At 34.3% G+C, this 22,589-nt stretch overlaps 2 protein-coding genes across 13 annotated transcripts in view; one reads left to right on the top strand and one right to left on the bottom strand.

Annotated features, from left to right (window-relative positions):
* Hmgn5 (high mobility group nucleosome binding domain 5) overlaps positions 1-11,156 on the bottom strand; it is a 55,010-nt gene extending 43,854 nt beyond the window's left edge. For 8 of the 12 annotated variants that reach the window (XM_078034596.1, XM_078034597.1, XM_078034599.1 and 5 more), the window contains exons 1-2: positions 10,915-11,156; positions 2,826-2,989 (exon numbers count right to left, since the gene is read on the bottom strand). The gene's annotated coding sequence lies outside the window, so the exon portion shown is untranslated. Of the gene's footprint in view, positions 1-2,825; positions 2,990-10,341; positions 10,458-10,845 lie in introns of those variants that run through there. The other 4 variants (XM_078034605.1, XM_078034600.1, XM_078034604.1 and 1 more) reach the window with 4 other exon arrangements.
* Positions 11,157-11,252: 96 nt separating this feature from the next.
* Positions 11,253-22,589, top strand: part of Sh3bgrl (SH3 domain binding glutamate rich protein like) — a 75,403-nt gene continuing 64,066 nt past the window's right edge. Inside the window, exon 1 of the mRNA XM_005328829.4 lies at positions 11,253-11,452. Within this exon, the coding sequence (XP_005328886.1) occupies positions 11,408-11,452 (45 nt within the window). The 5' untranslated portion in view covers positions 11,253-11,407. The remainder of the gene's footprint in view (positions 11,453-22,589) is intronic.

The raw sequence follows: 22,589 nt of genomic DNA, 5'->3' as shown, positions 1-22,589 counted from the left end.
ACATGGCCTGTGTCAAGTTTATTGCCTGGTATGGCAATGTTTCCTTGTCTCATACTCAATGAATGTTCCTTTGTTCTGCTAAATATATGTATCAATGGTCTTCAGGCATGCCTCCAGCTTTCAGTATGGTCATTCAGACTCCTGGGTTGTCCTTCTTCCTCTGAGGCACAAAAGTATGTACTTAACCAACTATCCCATTTAAGCTGGGGAGGATATGCTAGCCATGGGGGGAACAAACACACATTGAAGCTGATCTTTGTTTCTTCTATGCTTGACTGCATTGAATTTTCCTTGTTGACTTCAAAATAAAGATAAAGTGGGCATAAATTATTAGAGTCCTCCCCTGGGATTAGTAACTGGTGCTCAGTGCTCGGCTTAACATTTAGAATAACTAAACTTGCCCAGAAAGAATTACCCTTCACACATTACTGAATTTGGTTTGATAGTGTTTTGTTTAGCAACTTTGCTTCTGTTTTTCAAGAGTACCACTGTCCTGGATTCCTTTTCTTGTAATATATTCATTAAACTTTAGAATTAATACTAAGCTGATTTTGAAGTGATTGGGAACTATCTCTCTTCTATTACCTGAAAGAAAATGGGCAAAATTGTTATTATTTATTCCATAAACATTTTGTAGAATTTTTCAAAGAAATAATCTGGGTCTATGGTTTACTTCATGGGAAGGTACACATGTCATTACACATATAACTTATAATTTTTCTCAATTCTGTTAGTTGTATACATATTTAAAGCTGCAAGATATTATCATTGTTTTACAAAGTTATTCTTCACTTCAGATTTATTGAAATATTTATAATTCTGTTGGCTCTTCAGTACTTGCTGCATCTCAGCTTTCATTTATAATCTTTATTTTCCATGAAATGCTTCCTTTAGTATTTCAATTCGTGTGGGACTTATAGTGAAAAATTCTGTGTTGTTTATCTGAAAATGTCTTTTCTTTTTTTTAAATATTTTATTAGTTGTTGATGGGTCTTCATTTATTTATATGTTGTGTTGAGAATCGAACTCAGTTCCTCACACATCCTAGGCAAGCACTCTACTACGGAGCCCTAGCCCCAGCCCTGAAAATGACTTAATTGTTTGAAAAAATATTTTTAATTGTAGATGGATGCAATACCTTTACTTATTTATTTTTAAGTGGTACTGAGGATCAAACTCAGTGCCTCACATACACTAGGCAATTGCTCTACCACTGAACTAAAACTTCAGCATCTCTTTATTTCATATTAATATATAAGGGACTTTTGTGTTGGCTTTAGACTCTATGTTGATTAACTGTCTCTTTCAGCACATTGACATTAGCTTTCTATGGTCTCTATCTCCTTTTTTCTAATTAGTAAGCAGTAATACTATTTGTGCTCCTCTGATGGTAATATGTATATTTGGGCTGGTTTAGTTTTATTGTTTTCTATACTGTACTGGAGATTGTACCTAGGGGCACTGTACCACTGAGATAAATCCTCATCACTTTTTAATTTTTTAAATTTGAAATGAGGTCTTCCTAAGTTGCTGATGATGGCCTCAAATTTGTGTTCTTCCTATCTCAATCTCTCAAACTGCTGGAATTACAGGCATAAGCCACCTAGCCCAACCGTATCTTAGCTGTTTTTTAACTATTTTCATTCACATCTTTTCTCCTTTAAATAAGATGTTTAAAGGAGACTATTCTATATTTAATGTTACACAGTAAACTCAACAATATTTTTCTAATATAAATATCAAAATTAGCCAAGAACTGTGATATCTGCATGACTCATGTATTTTGAAGGGCATGGTCCTTTGAAATGAATGGACAATTATAAAAGGCAACATGTAATTTACACAAAATATACACATGTAGATCAAACCTGTAATTATTATTATAATTTTTTTGGTATCATGGATTAGACCCAGAGGTGCTTAACCCCTGGGCTACATCCCCAGCCTTTTTTATACTATTTTTAGTTTGAGACTGGGTCTAACTAGGTCCTTAGGGCCTCTCTAAGTTGCTGAGGTTGGCTTTGAACTTCTGATCCTTCTGTCTCAGCATCCTGAGCCTCTGGGATTATAGTTGTGTACCACATCCCTGCCAATAATTATTTTATACTATATAAAATCTATAAGATAAAATAATATTAGGATAGTAGGAAATTAACTTCTTTTTTAAAAAACTTTTTTTCCTTTAAGTTTTTTCTTTTTTAATTTGTTCTTTATAGTTTATACATGACAGTAGAGTCTATTTTGATATATTTTACAAACATGGAATACATCTTATTTGAATTGGAATCCCAGTCCTGTGGATGTACCCAATATTGAGATTCACTGTGGTGTATTTATATATATACATAAGAAAGTTATGTCACATTCATTGCACTGTCTTTCTTATTCTTTCCCTTCTCCCTTCCCTTAATTCCCCTTTGTCTAATCCACTGAATTTCTTTTTTTATTTGTTTTAATTAGTTACACATGACAGACAGTACAATGATCTTGACATATCATATATTTGAATCAGATTAATCCACTGAATTTCTGTTCCTCCTCTCCCTGCACCCTTGTTGTGTGTTAGCATCCACATATCAGAGAGAATAGTTGACCTTTAGTTTTTTGGGATTGGCTTATATCACTTAGCATGATAATCTCTCAAATTTCATATTAATATATAAGGGATTTATGTAAGGGATAATCTATAAGGGATAATCTCATGAGATTATCATGCTAAGTGAAATAAATAAGATTATTTTGGATTGAGTGGCCGAATCGAGATGTAACTACTGTACTCACAATGAGACTTCAAATGATGTTATCTTATTTCAATAATAAATTACCTTTGCCTTTGAAGCAATCCTACATCATCTTAAAAGTAACTCTGTGGTCTCTTTAAGTCTTGTTTCCCTTGTTTCTTCAGTATAGCTCTTTGGAGAAGTGATGCTATGATATTACTGAGGTAGAGTCATAAAAACAGTTTCTGTCTTGTGTGTTGGGCTCGGAGCTGAAATGTAAGAAGAAAAGATATCAGAGACTACTATGTCATAAGAAAGCCTAAGTGACATAGTAAGACTACATGTAAGCACTCCAGTCAACATTTACAGCTGAGCTTACTGTTTAAAACATCTCAGCACAGGCACCAGATACATGAATAAATGAGCCTACAGAAGGTTTCAACCTCCAGCTATTAGGCTTTGAAGGTTTTCCAGCTGAGGTCCTACTTACAGTAGAGACAAGTCAAATGGTTACTATTGTGCCCTGGCTGAATTACTGAATCACATAATCTGGAACATAATAATATTGTTATTTCATTCCACTAAGCTTTGGAATTGTTTGTACACAACAACAGTAAGAGGAATAATTGTTCTGCAGGTGTTACTATAACAAAGAAATTAAAATAAATAAAAGGTATGATGTTCAAAATGAAAAAAAAACAGAACTGCCATTTTTTGTGAGAAATGTAACTGTAAATAGAAAATACTAAAGAATATATAATAAATTATTAGTATTAACATGAGTTTAGAAAATCGCTGATACAAGGTCACTCTAAAAATTAATAATATTTGTATATTGAAGTTTTATATACTAACTTTAAAAAATACGAACTTTATTTATTTATTTATTTTTATGTGGTGCTTAGGATTTAACCCAGGGCCTCACATGTGCTAGGCAAGTGCTTTACCATTGAGCTACAACCTCAGCCCACATACTGACTTTTTTAAAGGAACTACAAAGAGTATGAACAGTCATGACACTTTATGAAACATAACAAAGTATTGGAATTTTCTGTAACAGATTTCAAGATATTTAAATTTGTGGTAATTACTATAGTGTGGCAATGGCAGAAAAGTAGATACATAGACAAATAGAACAGAGCAGAAGCCAGAAAGAGACTTATGCATGTATAATCACTTCATTTTGACAGAGAGGGTATTGCAAAGTAGTGAGAAATGGATTTTTCTTTCAATTACTAGTGCTAAAATAATGGAGTATCTACTTGGATAAAACAAAACAGAACTTGACCCATATTTCAAATCTTACACAGAAATCAATTGTAGATGGATTGCAGATCTCAAAATAAAAAGTACCACAATAAAACTTTTATGAAAGAATATAAATAAAATATCTTCATATCTTCAGAGTCTGGAAAGACATTTTAAACAATTCACAAAAGGAACTAATCATAATGGAAAAGATTTATATATTTAACTATTCTGAAATTAAGAACCACCATTCGTAAAATGATGTCATTAAAAAAGTACGAGGACCAACCTGAGGCTTGAAGAACTTACCTGAAGCACATAAATGAGAAAAGGCCTCTATTAGGAAAGGAGATGAAGAAAGACAACAAATAGAAAAATACACAAAGAGTTCTGAGACAATATTCTAAAAAAGAAAATATTCAAACAAAAATATGTATGTGTGTATATGAGTGAAAAGGTACACATTGCATGTACTAATATCTTGAAATATATCCTCAATGCTTTCTTTTAGTAGTTTCGGAACATCAGGCTTTACATTTAGGCTTTTGATCCATTTTAAGTTGATTTTTTTTGTGTTTGGAGAAAGATAGCAGTCATTTCAATCTTCTCCATATAGATATACAATTTTCTAGGCATCATTTATTGACTATTCATTCTCAAATGCATGTTTCCAGTCCTTTTGTTGAAAATTAGTTGGCTAGGTCTAGGGATGTGGCTTAGTGGTAGAGCACTTGCCTAGTATGTGTAAAGTGTAAGGTCCTGAGTTCTATTCCCAGCACCAAAAAAAAAAAAAAAAAAAAAAAAAAGAGAGAGAGACAGAAAGAAAGAAAAATAAAGAAATTGAAGGAATATCAGTTTGCTAAAGATACATGGGTATTTTTCTGGGATCTCTGCCCTATGTCATTTGGTCTATATGTCTGTTTATACTATAATACCATGCTATTTTAGTTACAATGTTTGTGATATTGGTACAGACATGATTTTTTTATAAGACCGCCAAAAGCACAGAAAACAAAAGTTGACAAATGGGATTACATCAAACTAAAATATTAGCAGAATAAAGAGATAACCTATGGAATGGGAAAAAATATCTGTCAACTGATCATCCAACAGTGGGATAATATCCATAATATATAAATAACTCAAAAAAATTAATAACAATGATAAAGTAATCCAATTAAAAATGGGCAGATGGGGCTGGGGTTGTGGCTCAGTGGCACAGTGCTTGCCTAGAATGTGTGAGGCAATGGGTTCAATTCTCAGCACCACATATAAATAAATAAAATAAAGGTACATTGACAACTAAAATAATATTTTTTTTAAAAAGGCATATGACCTGGATAGATATTTCTCAAAAGAAGAAATGCAAGTGGACAACAAATATATGGAAAAAATCTCAATATAATTACCCATCAGGATAATTCAAATCACAATACTATCTTACTACAGTAAGAATGACTATTATTTTAAAAATTCTGATGAGGATTTGGAGAAAAAGGAACTCTTCTTTACTACTGATGGTAATATAAATCATTACTGCTATTAGAGAGAACAGTGTATATGGAGAGTCGTCAAAACTAAAGCTAGATCTAACTTATGATAAAGTTATTATGGTTTGGACTTGGAATATACCCCATAGGCTCATTTGTTGAAATGTTGGTCCCAAATGCAGTAATGTTCAAAGGTGGGGCTCTTAGGAAGTGATTGGATCATGAGGGTTCTGACCTCATCAATGGATTAATGGCATTATGGTGGTGGAAATTATAAAGGTGGGTGTCTAGTTGTGAGAAGTAGGTGACTGGGGGACATGCCTAGAAGTATATGTTCTATCCCAGGACTCTCCCTTCCTCTCAGTGATGAAGTGAGCAGCTTTCTTCCACCATTCCTTTCTGCCTCATTTCAGACCCCAGGCAATGGAACCAGCTGACCTGAACTGAAACCTCTGAAATCTTGAGCCAAAATAGATAAAATCTTACCTCATTTAGGTTGTTTTTATCATGCATTTTGTCACAGTGACAAAAATCTAATGAATATACCACTTATCCTACTTGTGTGTATATATGCAAAGAAATGAAATCAGCATACCAAAGATCTGTAGGCCCATGGTTTTTTTTTTTGTTTGTTTGTTTGTTTTTTTTGCTGCAGCTATTCACAATAGCTAGGATGTTAATCAGACTAGGTGCCCATTAATGGATGAATGGATAAAGAATGTGTGGTATTTTTCAACTATAAATAAGAATGGAATCCTGTCATTTGCAGCAAAATGTATGATACTACTGATCATTATAGTACCACATTTCCTTTCATATGTAGAAGCTAAAAAAGTCAATTTATAAGTAGAATGGGGATTAATGGAAATTGGAAAAGTTGTTGGGGGGAAGTTGTGAAAATGATGTTTGAATTTGATCAGTGTATGCTATATACATGTATTGGAATATCAAACTGAACACCATTAATATGCTCAACTAATACTTGCCAATACAACTTTTAAAATATATAATTAGGAGGATCATAAGTTCAAGACCAGCCTCAGCAATTTAGTGAGGCCCTACACAAGTTAGTGAGACTCTGTTGTGAAACAAACAAACAAAATATGATTGAAGGAAAAAAGAAAATGTGCACAGCTTTTTAATGATTAGGGAAATATAAAATAAAATCACGAAGAAATACTATTCCACACCAAATGGGGTGCTAAAAGAGAAGCACAAGACTTAGAGAGAGAATCCCATACATGATAGGGACCACACCTTGTAGAAGAGAGAAAAGTAAAAACTGAAACATATTTAGAAGAAAGATCTCTAGATATAAACACATCTGAAAAATAGAGAAGCTGGAAATTTTAAATTGGAGCCCAGAAGTTTCCCACACAAATATAGAGATAAGTTATAACTAGGAATTATTAGTATCAAAAAGACATAAGGAAATAGATCTCAGCTTAACTTTAGGAAAACCTTTTCACATATTTAGATCTGATTTTAAAAAATGGAGCACAAATGCCTCAGAAATTGTGATTGAGTGTAACTGGAGGTGTTCTCAGGCATTAGCTTAAAAAAAATTTTTTTTTGGTTGTTGTTGATAGATTTTACTTATTTATATGCAGTGCTGAGAATCAAACCCAGTGCTCACACATGCCAGGCAAGTGTACTACCGCTAAGCCCCAGCCCTAGCCCCAGGTATTAACTTTTTAAAAAATATTTTTTAGTTGTAGATGGACATAACACCTTTATTTTACTTATTTATTTTTATGTGGTGCTAAGGATCGAAGCCAGTGCCTCACATGTGCTAGGTGAGCACTCTACCACTGAGCCACAACCCCAGCCTGGTATTTATCTTTGGATGCCCACTTGATGGTGTTATTATTGGTAGGGTTTTGTGGAAAATTAAATGGTTAGATGGAATGACCTTTTAGGTACCTTTTGGTTTATCATGTGTGCATGTGTGTGTATGTATTTGAGAAAGAGATCTCAAAACAAACCTTTGTTGGAAAGAAATAATACCCAAGAAATTTTCTTTCACCATAGCCCCATTTCATCTTTTCCTAACTAGAACTGAATTTACTCACTCTTTTTCTGTAATCAGTGATACCTAAAGAAAGAAAAGTGGGTCAAGGCCCTTACTCTAAGCACCAGAAGATTTTATAAATAGTCATTATTCCCTGAGATATTAGAACTTATCAGGGGTAACGTACGAAATGACATTTTATTCCTCTGTTGGTATTCTGTACAGAACTGTTAAAATTCCTGTCTTGCTTTGTCAAACACCAGCACATTTATTTTCCATGGGTGAATTGTACCCTCTAGTGGCCTTAACAATGAAAACAGAGCTTTGGATATGATCAGAACTCAGAACACCATACTTGTAAGATATCTTTTGGCACAGAGTCCTAAAGTTGCTTCTTTCTGATGCACTTTACCATATAGCAGGTAACAGAGACAGGGTGAGAACTCTTAAGCACGACTTTCTGGTATTTAGTTTACACTAGCTCCATCACAGATAATGCCTTTCTGTTGACCCTTGGGATGAACAAAAGGAAGGTTTCAAAATGCAGTATATTTTAAGTGTGTATAATTTAGATACCTATATGTTAATGTGTTTTGTGTTATATTCCTTATCTACAGTCTGTCAGAGAAAGAAGAAAGGTGGGAACCAGGGAATCATTGACTGACATTTTTGGTGGCTCATCCAACAATCAAGGCTCTGAAGAGGATCAAGATTCCAGGCATTCATGTTTGGAATTACCACTCCACAGTGTATAAACATAAGAAAATGCAAATATGCTCACAATCTTACTTAAACATAAATAGTAAGTTGTTAACATTTATTAACATTATTAACCTTTTTATAATTTCGTTTTTCAATTTAAAATTATTCGGACATAGCAATTCACTTAAATAATGCTTAACAGTGATTTCTCTACAGCCATTATGGATACCTGGGAATACTGCTGATGTGGAAACAAAGTTTTAAAGTTTTAAATCTAAATTTTTTAAAAAATTAAATGAAATGTTTGTGAATACTAAATTTAGTATGAAGTTGACATGGTAATGTTTTGTAGATATTTCATTAAACATTTCTTAATTGTAATCTTGTAGTCTTTTTGTATTGTGAGATAAATACAATTTTTATTTTCTCATAAGTTTAAACAGAGAAATTTCTTGCCTAGCATGTGCAAGGTCCTGTATTCGATCCTCAGCACGACATACAAATAAATGAATAAATAAATAAATAAAAATATATTGTGTCCACATATAACTAGAAAATAAATATTTTTTCAAAAGTAAGTAATGATGGGTAGGTAAAGTGGACCACTGTTGCATATTGTGAACATCTAGGATAGACATATTGGTAAAGTTCCTTTGAACAAACTGCATTCCAAGTCCATTAACAAGGACCATCAAACTTTATTTAGAAATCAATTTATTGGGGACTATTCACTTAGATTAATACATCTTTATTTAAAAGAAATATATTCATGCCAGGCATGGTGGTGCATGCCTGTAATCCCAGCAATTTGGGAGGCTGAGTCAGGAGGATCACAAGTTCAAAGTCACCCTGAGCAACTTAGTGAGGCCCTAAGCAACTTAGCAGACCCTGTCACAAAATAAAAAAATAAAAATCGCTTGGGATGTGGCTCAGTGGTTGAGCGTCCCTGGGTTCAATCCCCCATGGAAAAATAAATAAATAAATAAAAGGAAAGAAAAGAAAAATTCAGAAATCATCTTCCCATTCCTCAATGACCCAGGCATGGCCCACCAGACTCCCTGCTAATTCTGCCATTCAATTCTCTGAGTATAATTTCATGTTGTAGTTTGTAGAATTAATAGAAAGAGTTTTCTTTCTTTCTCTATTTTTTCATCTTTAAAAGAGACTACAGGTCCAAAGAGAGCACATGTGGTCCATTGAAGGGAGTCAGGTTGTAATGTGGTAGCATCAGACAAATTATGTCTATTTTGCCAATTTAAAACCAGAAGGAAGATTTTCCTGTCTTGTGGGCTAGGAAGCAATGAGGAGGGTGATTATAGAACCCTGACTTGTCTGATTATAAAAATTTTAAATTATGTCTAAAAAAGGTTGAGGTGGATAGGTGGAGAGGTCAGAAAAGGTTATGAGGGTATGAGAAGATGAAGGAGATAAGTAAAAGGATAGACAGCAAGTGCATGAAAGTGAAAATGAGAAAGATGATTATAGTAAAAGGTCAACAATGATTATATAAGAAAGATTTGTGTGAGCAGTGGGTAAGGTTTTGTGAATAGTGTAGTGTCAGATTATGATAGGAGCTCTCTCGAAATGCAATTTAGGTTTTGTTATTCACTGGAGAGCAATATTAAGTAGTCCAACGTACATTGTTTTCTGAGATATATATAAGTTGTATTTTAGGAAGAAAATATGCTAAAATGTTTTGAATACTTTTCTTGTTCCAGGCAGTATGTGACAATGAGTTGGAGTTGCCAGATATATGACTCTGGAAAAGTAAATTGTTTTCCTGAGTTTCAGTTTCTTAACTCTAAAATTAATAAAATAGTACCTATCTCTCAAAGTTTTGATATGGACCATATGTAAACATTAATATAGAATCAATATTTTAAGTAGTATGGAGAAGGAAGAACCAGTGGAAGGGAACAGTTAAGAAGCTAAGAAGCGACTACAATTTTTTTCCTTTCTTTTTTCTCTTTTTTTTTTTTTTTTTTTTTTGGAGCTGGGGATTGAACCAAGGGCCTTGTGCATTCGAGGCATGCACTGTACCAACTGAGTTCTGTCCCCAGAGCTACTGCAATTTTTGAGCCTGGCAAAAGGTGGAATACCACTAGAATGGACAGGAAGAAAAAATTGCGAAGAAAAAGTAAAAAAAAAATTAGGACAGGTGACTGATTACCTCTCTCCACTGTAATTCATCTTGCACATTTCTTTCTTCATTAGACATAATCTGGGAATTCAAAACTACATTTTTTACCATCCTCCTTGGATCTTAGCAATTGTTTGCTCATTTCCCTAGAGATACAAATAACCATCTCTCGTCACCATTTCAGCATCTCCATCAATATATGCTTCAAATTCTTTTTCATTAGTCAATTGAAAAGTAAAACAAAACACTTTCTTACACATTATTTTCTTTTTCTTTTTTTTTCATTTTGCAATTTACTCCTTTGTTTTGGGGTTTGCAAATCAAGCCTCCTGCAAATTCCCATAAGATCCCCTATTTTTTAGAAAACACAAAACTGAAAAAGGAAACCAATCCTGCTTTTCCGGGGCTTAAGAAAACTGAAACTTCTCTTTAACCCTCTGTGGACATCGTCCAAGTACTTCAGTGCCCAATACCTGCAACCAGCTAACAACAAAAACAAATCACTACATGATATAAGTTTTAAAATGAGCAAACCTTTGAGAGCATGGATTTTCTTACTAGTGTTTGGATTCAACAAAGCTTACTTTCTTAAGGAAGATCTACCTTCTGATTTGCGTACATTTCTGAGCAGGAAGTTACGCGTAAAACTTTTAGTCTTCACAGGAAAAGGTCCTTCATTTTCGTGGAATTCAATTCAAGTGATTCCTTTTTTTTTTTTTCTCTCTCTCTTTCTTCTCCCCTCTTCGCGGAGAGGGAATAGTAAAAAACCAAAAAACAAACAAACAAACAAACAAAAAACCCAGCAACAATGGTTTCGACAGATCTCGCGGTGCTATTCGAGATTCCCTATTTAAAAAAAAAAAATTAGAAATGAGGCGAACGGCGTGCCTTCCGGGGTTTGGGGCTGGGACTGCAGTGCTCTGAGCCCATTGAAAGCAGCTAAGGGTGGAGGCGGGGCTCTGTCGAATTCCCCTTCCACCTTCCCCCACCCTCCTCTTTCAACCTCTGTTTGGCCCCTAGCTGGATTTCAGCCTTTGCTGCAGCTGCTCCGCGGCTCATTCCAGGACCCAAACAACCGCCAGCCGCTGTTCCCAGGATGGTGATTCGTGTATACATTGCATCTTCTTCTGGCTCTACGGCGGTAAGGAGAGTGGGGAACCCACCTTTCTTGTTTTCTTACACACCAGACCTCTTCTGCCCCAGAACCGTTAAATTGCAGAAGTTCTTCAGGCAGCTTCTCCTTTGGAAGACACACGCATCCCCCATCTCACCCCCCCCCCTTCTTCCATTTCTTCCTTTGTTGCATCGACTTCATTTTTCCTTGGAGTTCAGCTTTGTTTGCGTTGGGGCTACATTTCTCCTCTTAAAAAAAACAAACAAACAAAAAAAAAAAAAAAAACGAAAAAGAAACCGACCGAGTTTTGGAAATGGGAGATGGTGGTATAGGGTCTTTAGGATTAGGCAAAGAAGTCAAGTGAAATCACACTCATGAGTTTCAGGCATGAGATATTTAACAAATATGGTACTAAGACAAGGGTAGGACTGCAGCTCTGTAAAGGATGGGGGTACATATGCTGTTAATGATGGGGATTGAATGGAGGCCTATGGAGACATTGGGATTATTTTCAGAGTGAGACCCCTATAATAGAGTTATTTTGAGACTGTGTAGAAGATATTTAACTTCACTTTAAGGCCTGTTAGAATTAGACAAAATGGGGGAGGCAGTTGGGGACAATAATACAAAGTTATTTATTTTTTAACTTAAAAAATAAACGGAGCATGGAGTTGGGTCCCTTGTCTTATGAATTTGAACAATAAAATCCATGGAACACAAGGGTGAGAGCAAAGTAACAGGATTGATTAGAGTGATAGCAGAGTTCACAAAAAGGGAGGGGGGTCCCAAGAATGGAATACCTAAGAGTGGCTATTGTCTATGGGTTTATATAGATATATAGGTTTAAGAAAGTCTGCCCCCTACCCAATCCTGGGTGAGATATTCAGTGTCCATGAGGCATTCTTGCATCCTCTAGTCCAATCAAAACATCAGTCAGGCATTTTTTCTTCTTTAGAAAGCCTTTTGGTAAGTTTCTTAGCAATCATCTGCAGCTGCTCTTTGTGCTCTACTGCCCAGGAAGCCCATCTCCCTATCCTCGCATACTTCTCTTCCTCCCCACCTCAATGTGACATGGAACATGATGTCCAATATTGTTTCTTGTTTTGACTTTTTTTCTTTCAAAAGATTATACATCTAATATTTCCTAAAGTGCTTTAAATATATTCAGAACTGGAAATGGAACTAACAAGTGGCTTCTTCTGAAGTGGCAAGCTGAGTTGCTGCCTTTCAGATGATAGGATATTTCCCCAAAATCCATTTGCTAATTACTTAAAATAACAACTTTCAGCAGCTCTGGGAAGAACAGTCTAAAATAAGAGGAAAGCTGAATATTTATGCACATTAAATGAATGTCTCTCTTTTTTGTAACTCAAGAGAAAAGCCAAAAGTGGGAGTAGCAGATATAGGGATTCTGGATGTAGGAGGCAGGTAACTTCTCCCTCTCCTTGAGCTTTAGAGCAACTGTTTGATTCTGAGTTGTGATTATTTGGTTTTTGTTCTGTATATATTAATATCTAAAGGAGGCTGAATAGAACTGAAGGATATGTAAAATCCAAGAACCTTGAACTTTGTCATCTCCAGCTACTATGTGTGGGTGTGTTTAGATAGTTTTGAAATATCAGAAAACTTAATCATATATTTTGAGCAAGGTTCAGGTGAATAAAAAGAAAATTTTGTATTTCCTTTGTACCCATTTTAGAAGCCTCTTGCTTTACGGGTATTGTAAAGTAAAATTTGAATTGCTCAGAGTCTCAATCTAATAGAATAATTAGACCAGCTTAATGCCTTTAGTTAATCCCTAAATAGATTGAGCAGATCAGGCAGTTAGTCTGGGGTCATACAGCTTCAACAATGCTATTTCTTCTTTGTTTTCTCTCTCTTCTACCCCTCCCTCAGAAGTAGATTGAGGAAGAAAGTGTTTTCGGAATTTCATTTCAAATAAGAACAACTGTCTCTTTCTTAAGTTTTAAATGTCTGAGAGCCTTAGAAGTGACTGACACTTAAATTTCCTTTATTGGGCTCCTTTCTAGAAGAGTATGCAAAAGATAGTTTTTCTTGTTTGTGTTTAGTTCTTTATTTTTCGCATGGATAATTAAATATTTATTCATTTTGCTCTAATTACAGTTAATGTGAACTTGCTATCAAAATTATATTGCATATTGCCAAAATAATCATTGCTTTGTTATAATCTTACAGAACTATTAAATTATACTAAAATGTACATAAACATAAATGGAATGTTGATTATTTACTTCAGAAAGAGATTCCTCATTTTGCAATACTGAAGTTTTCTTTAAGATCGAGACATTGCTGTTTTTAACAAATGACTTGGAAAATTTGAGGCAAATATCCTGGTGGAACCAAATAATTGCATAAAATGAAATACTCCTATAAGTGACTGAGTGTAGTTGTCTGAAGAATATTTAATAGTCTTTTAGCTATGGATTGTTAATATCTGATTGTTCTCTAACTCTTCCTGCTGGATGTCATAAAATAACCAATATTATATCTTTAATTGAGCACAGGTAGATATGGATCTGTGGTAATTAATAAGATAATATTAACTTAATTTGAGTTGTAGCCCAAGACTTCCTGTATCTCATAGCCCAATGTGAAAGATAGAACAATTTTTCAAACATATGCCTGATTCTGCCCCAGTAGAGAGGAATAGTACTTATCAGAAGTTTAGAAATGAATGTAAGTACATTGGTCTTTGCAATTAATTCTTGATAGATAATAACAATATGCAGTTGGAACACTTGTGTGTTGGGCACATATTGTATTTTATTGACAGTAGTCTTATGATTATCTCTATTTTTCCAAGAAGGAAATGCAGCTTCACAGAGGTTAAACAACTTTCTCAACATCATACAGCTTATAAGTCACAAAGATTGATTAAAATGCAAGCTGTTTGAATCCAAAGAGCATGTGCTTACACATCATAAATATGTGGCAGGTAGTAGGCATGAGGAGATAAATGTGAGCATGAGATAAGAGGTAGGGGAAGGAGTAAGCCTATAGGGAGAAGGGTGGTGAAGGCCTATTCATACAGGGAAATGGTAAAATGGGAGCTAGTATACAGGAGGGATAGTGTGTCTAAAGGTGAATGCAAGTAAGTGAGGGTGAGGGTGGGGGTAAACAGCTGTTCACTCAAAGCCAAGAAGATAGAAAAGACATGAATTCTTTGGAAAACCTAAACTGGTATTTTATAATTTTAGATGTGAAAATTCAAGCCTTAATGGTGTTTCTCTTGATGGAAACCATTTAGCAGGAGTGTAGTTCTCAAGTTGTCTGTCCATGTGAAGTGATTTCTGCCTGTTCCAAATTGTTCATGTTTATATTTGACTGTACACAGTAGTAGTATATGTCCCAATTTGTATTTTGCTATTTTTTAAAAATAACATATATTTTTCAATATCTTTATTCATTTATTTTTATGTGGTACTGAGGATCAACTCCAGTGCCTCACATGTGCAAGGCAAGAGCTCTACCACTGAGCCACAGCCACGGCCCCTGTAATTTTGAGATTTTAATGCCTTGTAAATTTATACTTTAAGGGGAAAGGAATAGAAAGCCCAATGCCTATGTAACTTAATAAACTGTGGTAACTTTTAGCAAAAACCAACATTGACCTTTGGTTAGGATTACTGGAGTGATGATCTATTGAAGAATTTTATTGGCCTTGGAGTTTTTTTCTCCCATCCTTCTTTCACCTAGATGCATAATGATCTCTAACTTATGTCTATGCTTTCTATGTGTGACTTGGTATGGAAATTTTAAGATTGTGGTACATAGATCATTTCAGAGGATTGTATTTATGGAGTAGATGATCTATTTTGTAACTGATAAAACAAAATCTAGCTGTAGCTTGATAGTCCATATGTTACATTAAATAAATAATTTTCTTCTATGATGCACAAAGTATTAAAAAAAAGTGAATAAAAATGAACACACTTAATCATAGAATTGTGAGTCACTAGTCATCATTTTCTTCATTTGAGTAATATGGTTATAGAACAGGAAGTCATAGTTTTTCATTATGTGATTCTCAAGAAGTTGTGTCTTAGGGGACATAATGTTTTGTTGTTCTGTCTCTGTCTTTATAAATTGAACAGTGATTTATTTGCGTGTGCTTTGGTTTTTGTCATAGCTGCAAAGCTTTGTTTGAATGCTATGTAAAGGTATTCATAAATTACTAAGAAGACCAAAATAAGAAATGTTTTACCAAATGAATAGACAATAGTTTTTGCATGCCTCAGATAGTGGAGAATGATAGCCTGCCTGTGACAAATCAGACTGAAGATTAGTACCTTCAGTTTGGTGCCCATTGTTGATGGTTGAATTCCTATATTTCATATTAACAATGGCAGAACCACTTGAATAATGTAACCCAATTTAAAGACGCTTGGGAAACACTGGTATCAATGATAGTTATTATTGGGCATTGAAAAAAATGTTTAAAAGTCAAATGGCTCTAGGGAAAAATGTATTGTAGTAGTATAGTAAAATATTCCTAATCTGCAGGAGAAAAAGGTAAAGTAGATTAATCTCTAGCAAAATATTAGTTACTTTGTTGACAAAGGGCTGTGATCAATAAACCTTAGGGTGAACCCTCCCCCTAGATTGGCTTGGGGAAAAATAAAGCTCTGACACAATGAGATTGAAAGTTCTAATGCTTTGTGGCTAATCTCTAACATCTTTTCTAAAAAAAAAATGTATTACACAATCAGCTGTGTATCTTTGTAGGAATATTTTCTGCTTTAACTGAATTATGATAGGTGAATTATGTATTCCATTTCTTACTGGTAAATAGATTTAAGAGAGAATCTGATAGTAACTATCTGACCATCTATTCGCTTTTAGTTCTACTTTGCTATCCACCAAGAGTTCTTTTAAATCTGGAACTTAATTATGTACTCTAGTCAGACCAAGACATTAAATGACTTCAGGTAATTGGAAATACAACTGCCATTTACCTTGGAATGATACTTAAATCTGCAAATGTGTTCTCAAACTATTATCTGTATTTGAGAGTGAGGTGGGGGGAATAAGGAAGTTAATAACACCATTTGCATTTATAACCTAGTTTTTTAACATATAAAATGACTTTACGAAGGTCATAAATTTAAGTAATCTTTGTCCTTTTTTAAAAAAAAAATCTTTATTTATTTCTTTTTATGTGGTGCTGAGGATCGAACTCAGGGCCTTGCACGTGCTAGGTGAGCGCTCTACCACTGAGCCACAATCCCAGCCCTGTCCTTTTTAAAATATTTATTTTTTAGTTGTAGTTGGACACATACCTTTATTTTGTTTATTTATTTTTATTGGTACTGAGGATCAAACCCAGGGCCCCACACATGCTAGGTGAACACTCTACTGCTGAGCCATAACCTCAGCCCCTATCCTTTTTTTTTTTTTGGTTGCCTTTGCTGCATATGGAACTTTTATAACTTTCATTTGTTTCTCTAAAAAGTGTCTTTCTGTGGCTCTATATCAACATGATTTAAAGAAAGCTTTTTATGATTCTATAAATCTTCTAAATTGGAAGGTGTTACTGCTGTAACTTATAAACTCTGGTTTTAGACTCTAGTCTTTGAGATCTGTTTCTTTTACTTAGTCCTTCCTGGAAATAACACCCTTTTAAAGAGTTGAGATGGAGTCAAACATTTCTGCTTGGGGGATTTCCAACAATGAGTCAAGACAAACAGAACTTTACCTTTTAAAAACCAGAGAATATTCATCCAAGTAACAATTGCTACATGATAAATTTTTGCCTATTTCATCATCACCTTTCACACAGTTGTTTATCACATGTGTGGTATATTTCTCAATGTTAAAACTACAATAGTAAGAGATGGCGATATAGCTCAGTGGTAAAGTGTTTGGTTGGCATGTATGAGGCCCTGTAATCTCAAGGAAAGAATTTATAATAATAAATACATATTTAATAGTAGTTGCATGGTACTGGAAACCATTTTTTTTCCAGTGTGATACATGACTTAAAAGAAATGCAAGGATAAATAATTACTTAATTATTAAAAATATGGTAAATCATGTCAATTTAATTTCTCATGCCAATAATTTGTTAGCTTTAGTTGATAATAATTTTTAAGAGCTATCATACATGGGATACTTACAAGAGCTATCCACATATTTTGCCATTGAATTCTAATGACAATTTAATGAAGTCAGTATTCTTACTATCCCTTTTTATTAATACTAAGCAAGCTAAGAGGGGTAAAAAGGTCACAAAGTTAGTGAAACACCTTATTCCACATTTGTCTTGATTCTACAGCTCATGATCTTAACCTCTATGTTAGCTTACCTATTGATTTGATATTTAATGATTACCTACTTTGAATGTGGTTCTAAAACTAATTTTTAAGTAATTGCAATACTGCTTTTCTGACAAACTTGGAAAATCATGTAAAATATTTCTTTATTAGCTGATTTTCACCCATACCAAGGATAATTCTAGTGGTCTGTTATATCAAGTACAGAACTTAGAATTCTTCAGTGCAGAAAATCAAAGTTATGCTGATCATGGTGGTCCATGCCTGTAATCCCAGCTGCTTGGGAGGCTGAAGCAGTAGGATTGCGAGTTCAAAGCCAGCCTCAGCAAAAATGAGATATTAAGCAACTCAGTGAGATCCTGTGTCTAACTAAATTACAAAATGGGGCTGGGGATATGGCTCAGTGGTTGAGTGCTCCTGAGTTCAATCTCTGGTACCCCCTCCCCATAAAAGAAAATCAAAGTTATGATAGTTCAGTATATACTACTAGTTAGAATGCAGAACATGCACCTTTATTCCAATATAATTGATCCTGTAAGATAATCTAACAAAAAGAAGGTAGGACAGGTTGTTTTTAGAAGGAATTTTAAGCAAAGCATATACCTTTAAGGAGGAGGTATGTATTATTGGCTCTTGCCCTTGTGCTTTGAGTAGCTCACTAAAAGCTTTACTTGCATTTCATCATTCTCATAAGCCAAATATAAATGAATTGTTTTAGTCACTTTTTTTCCTGTTGTTACCAAAAGACCTGACAAGAACAATTATAGGAGGAGAAGTTTATTTGGGGGCTCAGTGTTTCAGATGTCTTAGTCCATACGTAGATAGCCTACTCCATTCTTTGGGGACTGAGGTGAGGCAGGACATCATGGCAGAAGTGTATGGCAGAGGAAAGCAGCTGGGGACATGGTACCAGAAAACAGAGAGAACTAGCTTTCCTCAAGGAGGACAAAATATGTATGCCAAAGGCATGCCTCCAGTGACCCACATCCTCTAACCATATCCTACCTATATACAGGTATCACCCAGGTAATCCATATCAGGGATTGATACACTGATTAAGTTAATGTTCTCATAACTCAATCATTTCACTTCTGAACTTTCTTACTTTGTCTCACACATGAACTTTTGTGGGATATTTAATATCCAAACCACATCAGACAATATGAATGGTGTAATAGAAGGAAACTTCTACAAGTATTGTCATAAAATTCATTACTGAAAATTATGGAACCTGATGAGTTTTAAAAGGAATAAATATGAAGTGTGCCAACACTGAGAGTAAGACCAAACATATACCAGACTTTGAATTCATGTTATGTTTTTTTAAAGGATGTTGAAAGGCAAATATAAAAATATTGTGAAGAAATGTGACAAAGCATTTACTTATTGTCCAGTCTGATTATGACATATGATTTAATTTTTAAGTGGAAATTAAAGAATGAGTTTCATTTGGTGTATTGTTGTATCCATTTTGAAATTGTGTGGCTGTGATTAAGCTCCATATGGGGACCTTAAGAGAGAAGTATATATCTCACTTGGGATTTTATTTGTTTCTACCAAAAAGTTGAACTTGAGAACTAAGCTCTGCATCCCAGGGGATCCTTAACATTGTCCAATTATCAGAGACTGCTTGAGAGAAGTTGTACCAGTCACATGGCAGGTATGAACTTTCAAAAGTCAGTCACTCCTAGGTTTTATGAAAACCCAAAGCATCTAATACAATGTTGTATAAATAATTCATGTCTAGATGTCACAAATCAGTATCTAATTATTCATTGAAAATAATTATTCTTATTTACAGAGATGGATTTGATTTTTATTTCCTTGCATAATATGGTTCCATAGAGAAGTCTTAGAAGTATACTTTAAGGTTAATGAAGAAAAAACGGAGAAATTGTATAAGTCTATTGCTTAGAATAGAGAAAGTGCATCCAAAAAGGGGCTATTGGCACAAAAAATGAGATGCCACATTGTGAAATAGCTCTAAGAGAAAATATTATAGAAGGAAAAAAGCAAAATATGACTCCTTGGATTATGAAAACTTAGACTTCTCTGAAAAAAATTATGAGGAAAAGTATTTAGATTCTCTTGCAGGAGTTGAGGTAACTGGCTGAATTCTATATGCATACTTTCAAAAAGGACCACAATTTGATGTTATAAGATTTTATGGAAATATTTGAAGTTGGATGTTAATTATTAATTTTTGTCTATGATTTAGCAAAAGCATATTGCAATTTTGTTTCTTGTGATTGATGGTGAGTCATCATTCTTTGTTAAAAGCTTATGATGAAAGGACAGATGGCATGTTCTAGATAATATCATTGAACTTTTTTCTTAAACATTTCTCAAGCTATAGAGATTGCCCCTACTATAGTAACTGTTTAAGGTCATATAAGTAAGATTTCTGTATCTAACAGGATGGATTTTTGAGGCCAAATCAAACTATTTACAGTTTTATTTCTAAATTGCCCCCCTCAATTATTGATGGACCTGTCAGAAGTCAAAGATACTTTTACAGCTCAATTTTAGAATAGAACTATTTCAAAACTTACACAAAGCAATGGGTAATAATTTATCTACCTTCTCTAATTGTTACTATCCAGAATAAAGTTATAATGTAGTGGCTTTTTAAATAAATAAATATTTTTGGTGCATGAGTAGATATTATGTTTGAATTCTAGTGCAAAAGTGTGACTAAGAGTTTGAGAAAATGATGGCTAGAAAGTAATAAAACATGGGAATCATTCTCATGGAGTACTTGAAACTATGCCAAATAATAAGTTCACTCAGAGGGCTTAAATATAGAATGGGATGAGAAGAGAACTGAGGACAAGGTCAGGACTTTGGTTAATGTTCACATTTAGAAGGGTATAGAATAAATAGGAGCAGAAGGAAATAGTAAGATTCATTTAAAAAGATCAGAGTAGTGTCATTTAATGGGAACCACATTAGAGAAATTTTCAGATTGGATGAGCATTGTTTGTTATTGCCATATAGGCATCATGAAAATTCATGAAAGGTCATCAAATTCAAAATAAGGAAATTATAAATGACCTTAGTAATAGCAGTTCCAGTGGTATGGTGAAGACAATAGCCCAGTTGGAAGGGTCAAGAAATACAGTGCATAGTGAGGAAGATAATTAAAAAGAATTAAGGAGGCGGATGCAGTGGTGCACGTCTGTAATCCCAGCAGCTTGGGGGATTGAGGCAGGAGGATCCTGAGTTCAAAGCCAGGCTCAGCAATGGTGAGGCGCTAAGCAACTCATTGAGACCCTGTCTCAATAGGGCTGGGGATGTGGCTCAGTGGTCGAGTGCCCCTGAGTTCAATCCCTGGTACCCTCCCCTCAAAAAGAATTAAAATAGTGTTATTTGAGAGCTGTTAAAAAAGAACAAAACTGGTCTTAGGTTGTAGCTCAGTGGCAGAGCATATGCCTTGCATATGCAAGGCCTGGGATTCCATCCTCATTTTACCATATAGTCAGTCTATTTAAAACTAACTCAAAAACTAGTGGCTGAAATGTTGAAAATTTTGGAAATTGTTTTGGAAATTATTTTGCAAACTGTTACTGAAGAACAATATTTATGATATAAAATAATGAAATAAATAGCTCTGTATTATTCTATTTGAGATGTCCAATGAATAACTATTATCAAGACATATGCAAGTATTGTCAGAAGATTTTGTCTTTAAAGTATAAAAACATTTACTTATTTTAGTTTCTGCATAAATCCGTGTTGACCATGTAGCAAAATGTCGTTATTTTTAGTGGTAAATTTAAGTAACTCTTGTAAGAAAATAAACAGGAAATTCATAGTTCTTTTATATGCAGTATGAGCAGCTGTACAGTTTCCATTACCCCTTCTTGACACACTTCAGTAAAGGGCAATTTGATTTTTTAGGAAAAAAAAATACGTTTTCCACACTTCAACTTTGTGCTATGAAATGGATTTATTTTAGTCCCAAGAAAGTATAGCTAATGTAATCTTGTTCAGTCTTTTTACATTTACTCCTCCTTCCCTCTATAATCTAGCTTTCAGAAGACCAGGATGTTTTAGTCAGATAATCATCCTTAAGATTTTGGGGCTGATTTGGTATTTGTTGATTGCAGTTTAAGAAAGAAGACAAAGATAAATGGAATTAAATTAGAAATTTGGAGCTCTGTAGAAATAAAATTATCAAATTCCAGATTAAAGAGTTTATGGAGGGAGGGGAAGGGCATGAGGGCAGGAAAGATGGAAGAATGAGATGGACATCATTACCCTAGGTATATGTACAATTGCACAAATGGTGCAATTCTACATTGTGTACAACCAGAGAAATGAAAATTTGTGCTCCATTTGTATAATGAATTGAAATGCATTCTGCTGTCATATATAACTAATTAGAACAAATTTTAAAAAATGAAAAAAAAAATTTTATGGAGCTCTCGTTTAATACTTCTGCATTGAACTAACCTGATGCTATATGCACACACATACAATGCCATATAAATAATTGACAGAAATGTTCAATTGAAGAATCTTGTACAGAGGGAAAAACTTGAACAGTTTACAGAGATCAGGTTCCTCCTGATACTGGATCTATGATTTGTGCTGTGGATTCTCTTAATTGCATATTCAAATTCACTCATTCCTTCAGAAAATACTTACTGCCAGTCACTGGACTAGCTTCTGGACCTAGGTTTTCAAAGGTGATAAGGGATTAGAGATTCCTGAGCCTTAACCCTGAGCCAGTTTTAGAGAGAAAGTATGGAAATGTTAGTTTTGGGTTTAAATGAAAATAAAGAGTCAGCTATGGAAGGGTTCAAAGACAAGAGATACTTTAGGACACCACCACATGCATGTTAATAAACTGTCTCATGGAAGTAAGC

The sequence above is a fragment of the Ictidomys tridecemlineatus genome, chromosome X (assembly GCF_052094955.1).
Source record: "Ictidomys tridecemlineatus isolate mIctTri1 chromosome X, mIctTri1.hap1, whole genome shotgun sequence".
NCBI classification, from domain to species: Eukaryota; Metazoa; Chordata; class Mammalia; order Rodentia; family Sciuridae; genus Ictidomys; species Ictidomys tridecemlineatus.
Note: the sequence above shows the minus strand (reverse complement) of the source record. Positions and strands in the feature narration are given on the sequence as shown.